Source organism: Emydura macquarii, unplaced genomic scaffold (assembly GCF_026122565.2).
Source record: "Emydura macquarii macquarii isolate MOO-44397 ecotype Brisbane River unplaced genomic scaffold, CSIRO-AGI_Emac_v2 contig_561, whole genome shotgun sequence".
Classification (NCBI taxonomy): Eukaryota; Metazoa; Chordata; order Testudines; family Chelidae; genus Emydura; species Emydura macquarii.
In genome coordinates, this window is record NW_027130698.1 from 7,752,301 (window position 1) to 7,764,620 (window position 12,320).

A 12,320-nucleotide genomic window follows, 5' to 3' on the forward strand; every position below is an offset into this window, starting at 1 on the left:
AACTCCTGCTAACAGGATGGCTTAAGAGAATGCAGTGCCTACAACCTCAATGGTGGGAGGCTTTGTCTGGTCAAGTGGAAAGGAAGGGGTCATAGGTCCTTCCTCCTTTGGGTTGAGGGAGGAGGGGTTGGGGACATTACCCAAGCTGAGGGCAGGCCAAAGAGTTTCAGGTAACCCATTTGCCCCTGCACACCTGGGGGAGTGTATGTAGTTGCTCTATCCTGCCAGGTGGAGATCTCTTTCAGGCCAAGACCGCCCAGACCAGCAGCTCCCACTTTTTCACCCATGGAATCAGAGTGGGACTGAGTTTTGTAGTCTGATGTCAGCATTACGCTAGTTGCAATTTTCAGGACTGAGAAGGAATTTTTCCCTCAGTATTCAGATTGGGTGATGTGGGATTGGTGTTCATCTTCTCTACAGCAGCTCCAGGACCTGGTTGGGTAAGTCAGGAGGTACGGTTCAAGTTGTCACAATTAGGCAAGTAGTAGATGTCCAGTGCAGGTACTTGTTCCAAAGGTAGCCTGGTTTCCTGGTAAACAGGAGTCAGAAGTGGACCTAGGAGAAGGCATCCCCTAAAGAAGCTGTGAATGGGGTTGGGATTCCAAATGTCTGGTACAGCAGTGTCAGTCCCTTAACCCTCACATAATGGGACAGAGGTGGGAGTCCAGCAGTGGGCTGGGACCAGGTTTGGAGGGGTGGGAAACTGACAACAGCCCTCTCCAAATAGATAGGAATGAGTGAGGAAAGAAAGTGACTTGCACTGTGTGAGTTATTGCCAGATAAAGTCCAGATTTGTATGTAGTGTGGTGTCAAGATGGAAGGGTGGGTGGGATAATGTTTGTTCCATACATTTTTCTAGTTATGTATAGTGGGAGTTGCAACGAAAACAGCATTTTTTAAAAAAGATGTGCAAAAGCTTGATACTGAGGTAGCAGGTAGCAATACAGTATCCAAGGAGCTATATTAATAATTTACTTTGAATTATGTATTTGTTTACTTGTATGCATGTGTCACATATATCGTGGTTATGTGTCACAATGAATATGAAGCTCACTGTGGTTAAAATTAAATATACAGAACAATAGTTTCTAGGGACTTGGATATGTTTGCAATCAGAGCATTTTGCAAAGACACAAATACCCCTAATTACTATTCAGCAGATTTGAAGGGCACTAACCAAATGGATTTCTTAATTCACAGAGGATCAGAGGTAATTACACAGTAACTATTTACTGTGTTGCTGAATAACTGCAAAGCAATGCAATACACAGCTTAATTACAGGAAAAGTAGCGAAGAGGTTGCATATAAATGTTGAGCTAATTCTGCCCTCAAATATTCAAACTCACACCTCACTGATTCCAATAGAAGTGTGTATCTGTATTTGTATCTGTACACAGTGTATCTGTACACTGGTTTAATTTTTAAATTTGATTTGATCGTGAGCTGGTGTTAATCAGTAAAAGTCCACTGAAATTATTGGAGCTGATTTACACCAGCTGATAATTTAGCCCATTGTTATATTTTCAAATAAATGAAATTGAGCAATAGAATATCAAGTGTAAGGACTAGATCCAAATTCCATTGAAGTTAGTGACTTCCCATTGACTTCAGTGAAAGCTGAATCAGGCCTTAAAGGGAAAATAAAAAGCATGTGAAAGATATAATCCATTAATGTAACACCAGCAGGAGGAGGAAGAAAGAGAACCAGCTATTTCAGAAACATCTCCAGATGGACTGGTATCCAAAGGAGGTTTACAACTGTGTCATGACTGTGAAAGATGGAAGATGCTGATTGATAACCTGCATATCAGACATGTCACTTGAAGAGGAAGAAATCCATATCTCATAATATTGCTAGGCCAAATTCAGCAATTTTTATGCTTTACAAAACTCAAGCAAATATTGAAATTGTTGAGAGTTTTTCCTGAACAAATCCTGAAGGGTATGGCCCTAAATAATTAAAATCTTCTGGCACAGTTTGCCTTTTCCACCTCTAAAATTTCTCAAATTCTTTTTATATCAGCAGTGAAAGGAAAGGGTATGAGGAAGGTAAAGTGAAGAAAAAGCATAAGGTACCCTTCCACCACAATTCACAAGTCTTGTACACTGCTTAGCTGACACTGGCTTGTTGAAAGGTGTAGCTGTCCCAAGTACGAATCTCTCCAACACCATAGATACCAAACTTGAGGTGGCAAGCCCATCCTGATGCTTGCACTGCTACGGTTGCATTTCTGTTTTTATTTTTTTTAGTGCACTCACTTGATTAGAGCTAGTGCAAGTATGTCTCATTAAACTGGAATTAACACCTTCCATCTTCTACGTAGACATATGCTACAGCTACACTGACAGCAGCAAAGTCACCACCATCAGATCGATTTCTCTGGATCAACTGAGCGGTCAGTGAAGACCCGCTCAGTCGATCCAGAAAGCAACATACTAAGACCACCTTCACAAGTGCGCAGTGCAGTGAAGACGGCTCACAGAAGAGGAGCAGAGAAGTCGACAGGAGTTACGCAAGTTTTTTGCATAACTTGCGTAACTCCCGTTGACTGCCGCCAAATCTCGGAGGTAAGGGTAGACAGGGTCATACTCTTAACCACATTATTTAACAAAGCTGGCAGCTGGATCCTGTGAAGAAAAATGTCAGTTTTAAAGTAAGTTACCCTTAAAACATGCTCCATCCACCCTGCTGGAACTGCTTTCTCCACAAGCCAAGGCCACTTCCCCAGGCCAACTTCACCCCACTCATCAGCCAGGAAATAATGCTGTCCACAATACACTCAATTGCTTGACATGGGTTTGGCAAGAATCTGGAATTTGTGGTAGTGGTGAGGAACAGAAGGGAGAATATTTTACCTAGTAAGTATTTCTGGGAAATATTTGAACAAGTCCACAGTTAAAAAAATTGGCAGCATGTCAATATGTAATAATAAATATAAAAATTAAAATAAGTTCACTTTTGAGTTGTTTATCTCCTTCATCTGGCTACCCTAATAAAATGACTAAAGGAGACATTGGGAGCAGACAATGCTTTCTATCACCCCCCCCCCCCGGCCAAAGAATGATTTAAGGGACAAGCTCAAAAAAAAAACCGCTCAGCATTTTTTTCCCCACATACCTTCTCCAATCAGTACTCCAATAATACATCTAATTTTTAGGTGTGCTGGAGGTAAATACTACTGAAACATTAATTTGGAACCCCAATGTTCTTTTGCTCGAATAGCATGTTCTAGCAGCCTTTTGCCTATAATATTGGTAGATTTACACTGATTCATGGTAATTTCTCAATGCCAGTATCTCCCCTTACTTTTCAAATACTTTTTCTGTAGTATTAATCTTTCAAATATGACCACTCCATAATCTGACTTTTTTTCCAATTCAGAATCCATTGTGGCCCATTATTTTTAATAGGAAAGTTGTAGACTGATAGGACTCAATCTTATTTAGTTCAAAGTTAGCCTCAGAGGCTTAGGTTCTGTTAAAATCAGGGCATTATGTGGTATTCAAGAGAAATGGACACCTACCGTATGCTGTAGCATTTCCACAGTTGCAATATACCATCTAAATAAAAATTCAGCTGCATAATTGCATCCCTTTTTATCAAGATTAGCTCTGTCAGTTTTATGTGACAGTTGTTATCGGTGGCAGTGTTATACAGATAAAGGAATACACAAGGGGAAAAGTGTAAAGTCAAACAGAATAAATGTATCATATGTTTCTATTATCTTATTAGCCCCATCAGATAAATTCATAATTAAGGTGTAGGATATTGAGCTGTTAAATACAACTTGTTGAGCTTGAAAAAATAGATATGGGAAACAAACTCTGTTTTTTGTTTTGTTTTATTGGGGGTTAGTTTGTTTATTCATTAAGCAGTAGTTTATATTTTGTGTGTGTTGATTTCTCTATTAGAACTGGAACTTCTCTGGGTTATCCTACTTCTAATTTAAATTCTTATTATATTGGAAATTTCATTGAGCCAGAGGAGCATGAAATACCCATTTCCAAGCTACATGATGATAGAAAGCTTGTCATTTTCCAGGATTCTACCTTTTATTCAGGTATTTTTTGCTTTTAGTTAAAGTACAACACAGCTGACTACTTCCTAAGCAGAACACCGATGTAATTTTTGATAATCTAATTAAACAAAGAAAATATAGATTTGGGTAAAGGAAATATTAAAGCATATATCTCTATGCAGTAAAAAAGGACTTTCAATGAAGGCTGCTATTCCAATTGTGGGGGAATCCTTGGATACCCCTTTATGACAGCTTTGTAGCTGCTTTGCACTACTCCAGCAGTCACATAGTGAAGGCCAAGAAATCTGGATTATAGTGCTTCAGAAAGACTAATTACTCATGGTACTACCCACTACATTGTATTTTTAGCAAATTGCTTTTCATTGTTCGATTTGTCTTGTTGATTGTAAGCTCTTCAGGGCAGGCGCTGTCTTCTATTATGTATATGTAACATCCCAAGTACATTGTGGCCTTAAACTTGGTTATGGCCTTTATCTGCTACAGAGATATCAATACTGATAAACAACAATAATAATAACTGAACCATAATATTTTATATTCAAATGCTGTAATATCCATTGTTTCAAGATGTGAGCAAACTTGTTTGGCTTATAGTAACCAATTCACAGTCCTCAAATAGATCTAAAAGATCATGTTTGGAGGTTTTGAAAAGTTTGATTAGGTTAGTTCACAGGTTTTACTTTTCTCATCTCTTTGTACTTTGTGTCAAATCCTCAAGCCATTTTTAGTCATTCCTTGAGCAGGTTTTCCATTAAGGTCAATGGACAGTTTGCCTGAGCAAGGACTGCCATATTTGACCTTTATTTCCAGGTTCGAGTCCAAACAGTGCTGAAACAAAGCTTATTTTCATTACATTTCTAGTGCAACTTTTTTCAGATTCCCGTGGTTTGGGTAAACCTTTACATTTGTAGATCTGAACCCAGCTGAGCCTTCTAATATTTTCAGGTTCACTTATCACTAATTTGTTCCGTTAGCTTCTTTACACTTTTGCATCGTTTCCTGATGTCTATCTTGTTAGATCGTGGAAAGTCAGACTGCTTTTACCAGTTTTTACCAACTCAGAAGTGTTCTGGGCCTGCAGATCACAAGCAGCAATGTCAACTCCAGTAATTACATGGAAAGGGACAGATTTCCAGCAACGTGTGCATATGTGTACACCTAATTTGCAAGTGCAGGTATTGTGATTACATGTTTGTTTGTGGCAATTGTGCCTGCAGAAGACCAACTGGCTGTGCCCTTACCAGGACTGAAATCAGGTCTTTAATGTGTAGCTCTCTTATGAAAAAAGACTTGCTCAAAATAGCATTGTGGAAGTCCTTGTTCACTGTCTTTCAGTGGTATCCATATCAATTATACTTAGATTACCAGGTCATTATTTTATTTGTTTTGTTTTATTTTAAGTGGCAGCCCTGCAAACTCCCTTAGGTTGTGAGACTCATGCTGGGCCTTTTCATGCTATGCATAATCATCATCATCATAATCAGTAATAAAACCTTTGGAAGCCAAATTAGGACCATTGTGAAAACTGTTCTTTCCCATTACCTTAGTGATGTTCTGTGACACCTGTGCAACCTCATTGACTTCAACGGATTTGCACCAGAGTAACTGATTGGAATGTAAGTGACCGATCCAGTAGATGCATAGTAGGAATAGCCTCCATCTTACTCTCTTCAGCTCTGTTGACTTTGAAGAGTTAATGGGGGAAAAACGATATAAACTTATTTTTGTCATTCAATTTGACAGAAATGACACTTCATGCATAGAAAGGTGCCATTTTACATAGTAACATTTCAGAATGCAAACACACTCCAAAGCTTTTATAATATGTAACAGGGAATGAGAAATCTAAGAATATTGGGAGATAGCTAAGAGACAGGTTTGAACCTGAGAGTCTTATAAATAGCATACAAGTGTTTTGCTATAGAGGAAGAGGTGTACGCTGGAAATGCCAAAATAGGAAAATGAAAGAAATGTTACTATTTTATATTCATAATGTATTCATCCTAATGTAGATCTATCTGTCTCTTTAGTATTTCTTAGTTTGCTTTCACTATTTTAATAGTTATTTGTTCGTATTTATACTTGAAAGCACAGTACATAAGTAAAAAGTCAATGCAGTGTTTGAGGTGACAAAACAAGGAGATGTAGCTCATAGTGCTAGTGACTAAAACTGGTGAACAATGTAAACAATATGTAAACTTCTCTGTCTTTCTCTTAAATGACAGTTTATTTCACTGTGGTCTGAAGAACCCAAACAACAAGCAGTGGTGGAGATCCCCTTGTTTAAGGGATTTCCAAACCAGTTGGGGGTCTGTCGTGTTTAGTAAATTAATTTTTAAATGAATGTTCATCAAGTTTCTAATTATAATATGTTTAAATATAATATTTGTATTTCAGATGAAAGACAAACATTTTGGGGGCAGTCACAAAGGACATATAATTTCTTTAGAAGCTTATCTAATTAATTACATTTCTCTGTAATGTCTTTAAAATTTGAACTATCAATGTTTGATAAATTTAGATAAAAGTAAATCTTTAGTGTTTAAATGCGACACTACTGCTGAGAATTCTGAAAAGCCAATACATTAATTGTTTATGTATTATCAAGTAAAGATAAAAAAAAGGTGCTTTAAATGTTTTGGGTTTGTGAATTGCATACTAACCTTTTTTGAATGTGCACATATTAATGCATAGCATTAAATATGCCCACTGTGTCTGGTAAACTACAGCCATGTGATAAATCATGAAACTGTATGATTCATTGCATTTGTCACGCACTTTTTGATGGGCACAAGTTCATCTTATCCAGAGACTATCTCCCCTAGAACTTTTCCTAGGCTATCGAACTCTGAGCAACTTCAAGCATTAAGAATTTAAGATATAATATCTGGTAAACCCACACACCTTATATAATTGGAAATCAAATATTCTAAGCTTTCCAATAGACACAAAGCATTTGCTACTAACCCTCGGAGGTTTGCTGATGTCATTCTTTTGAATCTTTAAATAGACACTTTTATGTTATTTCAGATAATTTTTAGAAGTGTTGTGAAGATTTCTGTTCCCTCTGAGCAATGTACATTGAGAATCATGGTAACCAAAGCAGCTGGCTTTACAGGTGGAGAGATATAATCCCAATATTAATTTTTTAAGCTCCATAAAAGTGGGGAAAATTCTTATACACATACACCTGTAAAATATATGGCATTTCTAGAATGGATTGTACTGTGGTGTGGTCTGAAGGTTTTATTGATACTTGTTTGGGAGCACCTGCCTATAGTTTGTTTGGACACAGATATTCAGAGGACAAGAATCTATTAAGCTAAATTCCACCTTCAAATTTTCTGTGTTCTGGGTTGCAGGTCAGGATAGAATTTGGCTGTTGGACATTACTGTTTGAATTAGGAAGGGAGTATGATCTAGTTGTTAGAGAAAGAAACATATTTGGTGACATAGAGGTTCTCTTCTCTGTACTGCTATTAACTTGCTTTGTGTCCATGCAGATGACATTTAGACCCTGAACCTGCAAGGTGCTGAGTTCATCATATCCAACCATGACTAAAAGTTAGTGGGCATATCAGTGCCTTTCAAGATTGATCCCCGAGCCTCTCTGAGTACTTCCATTTAGCCGACCCCCCTCTCTTGGCTTCAGAGCCCGAGCTCTAGCCTGAGATATAATGTGTACACATCTGGTTTTAGCACTGTAGCCCAATTCCTGTGAGCGCAAGTCTGTTGATCCAGGCTCCATGGCTTGGTGCCAGGGGCTCATGCTTGCTATGTAGATGTGCCCTCTGTGGCTCAGTTTACCTGTCCTATTATGGATATAATAATATTTGTACTTCACAGAGATGTTCTGATAATTAAAAAGCATTTGTGAAGTCATTAGAGATTCTTGAATGACCAGTACTATAAAAGAGGAAAATATTATTCTTATTTTTATTGTGGTATCTGATATAGTTATTTATTAAGGTTCCATCATTATCATGAAAATCGGCCTAATCTTTAACCTGCAATTTCCTGAAAGAAACTGATTCTGCAATACTCACAAGCAAACCCCCCTGCTCAGGACAATTAGTTTTGCCTGAGACCAGCTCTGAGTCGTACTCATGTAGTAGGCACTTCTTCAAAGTGTTGACACTAATTGGAAAAATAATATAATATAAAACAGGATGAAATTCAATAAGGACGAATGCATATTACTCCATGTAGGAAGGAACAATCAATTGCACACATACAAAATGGGAAATAACTCCTAGGAAGGAGTACTGTGGAAAGGGATCTGGAGGCCATAGTGAATCATAAGATGAATATGAGTCAACAGTGTAACACTGCTGCTGCAAAAAAAGTGAACATCATTCTGGGATGTATTAGCAGGAGTGTTGTAAGCAAGACATGAGAAGTAATTCTTCTGCTCTACTTTGTGCTCAACTGGAGTATTGTGTCCAGTTCTGGGCACCACATTTCAGGAAAGATGTGGACAAATTTGAGAAAGTCCAGAGGACAGCAAAAAAAAAAAAAAAAAAAAAAGATTAAAGGTCTAGAAAATATGACCTGAGGAAAGACTGAAAAAATTGGTTTTGTTTAGTATGGAGGAGAGAAGACTGATGGGGGACATGATAACAGTTTTCAAGTACATAAAAAGGGGAGGGAGAAAAATTGTTTTTGTTAACCTCTGAGGATAGGATAAGAAGCAATAGGCTTAAATTACAGCAAGGGAGGTTTAGGCTCAACATTAGGAAAAAATTGCTGTCAGGAAGTTAAGCACTGGAATAAATTGCCTAGGGAGGTTGTGGAATCTTTGTCATTGGAGGTTTTTAAGAGCAGGTTAGACAAACACCTTTCAGTAGATGGTGTAGATAATACTTAGTCCTGCCGTGAGTGCAGGGGACTGGATTAGAAGACCTCTTGAGGTCCCTTCCACTTCTCTGATCCTATGATTCATAAGTTGATTATGAAGCTACCATTAGGCTACTGAAATAGTATTATGGTTTATAATACATTTTTCTAAGAAATGTCATAGCCATTTGGACAATCTCTCTTTAAATAAATAATGTTTTTGGTATTTAGGGAAAATGGTCATAAAAGCAGATATTCTAAGTTATTAATTGTCTTTATAATACATGTGCGCATGCACACACACACACACCTCTGAATGTGAGGACAATAAAACCTGTCTATAAATTTGGGTCAGATCAGAACTCCAATTGTTGCTTTATCTCAGCTTTCCAAAGAGCTTAACAAGGTTATTTTGCAACGTACACTGATAAACTAACTCCTTTATGCAAAATAGTTTAATGTTAAAAATGATGGGGCTTTATTTAAGAAAACTAAGAAGTTCATAGGCCACTTTTCTGGTCAACAATAAATGAATCAGAGTGCTTTAATAATCTCAGGTAATATCCAGTCTCGTTGACGTCAAGCCTGCAATCCATCTCTCTCACAATTTGGTCTCAACATTAATCGTATTTGCAATGAAAAAATAATAGATGTGCAGTCAGAACAACTAATAGAGTAAAATGCTCTGTGCTCAGCCAAAGATAAACAGAGAAATAAATCTATGTTGTTTACAGCCTTCTTTTTCTATGTTATAATGGACTTTATCAATAAAACAATACAAACTTCATCAGAGAAAAATCTAGCAATTTAGACTGAGGAGGTCTAACAACAAATGCTGTTTGCAATAGGGATTTATTTGTTTTTTCCCTCCTTCAATAAATACTGAGTATTCATCTTTATCTTTTGCTCCAATTATATAATCCATAGTGAAAAAAGGACCCCCAATTAAACAAAGATTGAGAATGGGCATGATGCTGTTTCTATATCGAAGTGTGTATATCTTGGGCCCTTTTTCATCAGTCCAAAATGAAATATTCTTACCTTTTATGTTATGTTTTCTTCTTTTAGGGAACCACAGTCAAGTATCCCGAGTGCCTGTTGCTATCAAAGTTCTTGATGTAAACGACAACGCTCCTGAGTTTGCATCAGAGCATGAAGCCTTTTTATGTGAGAATGGGAAGCCTGGACAAGTAAATATCTCCATGTTGTTGATGCTGTGTATTTTTTGTAAATTCTCCCCGTAATCTGTCAGCAAATGTGAGTTGTATCGTATCTCCAAATTACCTAGATTTTGTCTGGAATGTAATGTTGAGCTAATACATCCTTTATCTGAAAATATTTGCCTTTGCAGATGTATGAGCCATTATTAGCCACCACTTAGGAGAAACCTAATTACTTTATTTATAATCAAATGACGAGGTTTGAAGTAAAGATAGGTAGCTTGGGGCCTGATCCTGTAAGGTGCTGAGATCCTTAAACTCCCATTGACTTCAGTAGAAGTTAAGAGAGTTCAGGAGCACCTCACAGGATCACGTCCTTGATTAGGAGAAAATTATGATCCTGCCTGAACCTCAGTTCACATCTCAAACATGGTGACCCTAACTCAAACTGTATGTTAGGTGAAAACAAGTCATATCAGAAGACGTTCCTTCTCTCTGATTCTCAGCTGTGATAAATATCCATCTCATGTAGTTTGGCAATCTTTACTGGGCCAGTTACTTTTCTTCAGTTGCTCAGGTTTTGTTTGGGTCTGGAAGTGATTTATCATGGGATGGTAGGGAAAACGGTTGAATGTAGAATAAAACATGAGATTGTGTGTGTCACAACTGGGATTAAAAACAGGGAACTTAACAATGGGATAGAGTTTTGGAAGGTTTGTGTTCATGGATGTGGTGAGCGATGTGCATCTTGAGGTTTTGATGAAATGGACTGTGGATGGAGGAAAGAAGAAGGATGCAAGGAAGGGAGGGACAAGAGACTTCACAAAGGTCAGATAAATTTGCTTATGTTTCAGAAATGAATTCTAACCTTTTGGGTCTTCTTCAAAGTAAACCAAACCTCCAAGTATTTTCAAATGTGTCCTTCATTAGACAGACATATAGAGAGTTAAGGATGAGTAAACAACATGCAATATCAGTGATATGACATAACATTACATAAAGTGATACAACACAGATTAAATGTAATCATTTTTGTCCATCTTGTGAAGTACTGTGTTACAGAAATTCACTGTTTTTTAACTACCTAATTTATTTCTGGGTAGTGACATTTTAATTTTAAATAAACAGCAGCTGACAGCATGACACTAAAGTTGTTAATTCAACTATTCTTGTGCCTCACGTGGGTGGTAGGCACTAAATTCCCTATTTGCCAAAGCATCTTACCTGACAATAGAATCAGAAATTGTTTTATTTTAGTAGTACTGTTCAAGAACATATTTGTGCCGAGATTTGATTGTTGTAAAAAATCAATGTTTTGACCTTCCAGCTGCTTTTGTTCCTTAATGTCAAAAATGTAGTATGCTAATGATTACACTCTGATCTAAGGCTCAGTGACTGTCCTCAAAATGTGAGCATGTACGAGATGTGGCTTGAAATGAGAAAGATATATTGTGAAGTGATTTTAGCATCTATCTCCTTCAGCATTTGTGCCACATTGGAGCTGGGTGAAAAAAAAATCACAATTTCTTTTTTCCTCCCAAAATTTTGAAATAAAAAAAAACTCAACCAGGTGGTGGAAAACCAGAAACAACACTGACAAAATCATTTAAATGTTTTGAGTGTCCATGAAAAACATTGTATCAAAATTTCAAAAAATGCAACCAGCTCTGTACTGCCCTGATCACCATAGCATCAGAGTGCCACCGACTTGAGCAAGAGACAGAGAATTCTGAGATAGCAGTTCCTCCTGATTCCCACCCTGGGGCATGTGACCCTTATTCTGCAACTTATTCTCCATTTTCAGCCCCAGTGCCAGTGCAAATATCCACCGTTGCACTATAACTTGCAGGAGCACAGTCTAAGTTAGCAGTGATATTCAAATATACTATGCAGCTCACAGCTCGTCTCAAAATCTCAGCATACGCACTGGCTGATATTTTACTTCTTTTAGTATTCTGTTAACATTTTGCAAATAAACATATTGACAAGTCAAGGTTTGCAATTAAAAAAAAAGTAGCTGAAGTAGAAATAATGCTATATCTCCAAGCCATAAGAAGGTTAATACAAGAAAGTGACTATTGTAATATGTAGCATCTAAAATCTAATTTAAGATTTTAAACCTGTATCATTGCATGTGAAGAAAGGGTTCAATTTCTTTATACTATTTCAGTATATTTACATATGCAGTTTAACTTAAACCTAAATTCCAATTGAATTTGAATCACCTTAACAGAAAAGATTACATCTGAACCTTTTACCAAAGCTTATTTACAGTCCCTAAAT

General features: G+C 37.2%; 1 protein-coding gene across 1 annotated transcript in view; it reads left to right on the plus strand.

The window, feature by feature from the left end:
• Positions 1 to 12,320, plus strand: part of CDH8 (cadherin 8) — a 195,391-nt gene that overhangs the window by 140,535 nt on the left and 42,536 nt on the right. Inside the window, exon 9 of the mRNA XM_067540112.1 lies at positions 9,946 to 10,067. Within this exon, the coding sequence (XP_067396213.1) occupies positions 9,946 to 10,067 (122 nt within the window). The remainder of the gene's footprint in view (positions 1 to 9,945; positions 10,068 to 12,320) is intronic.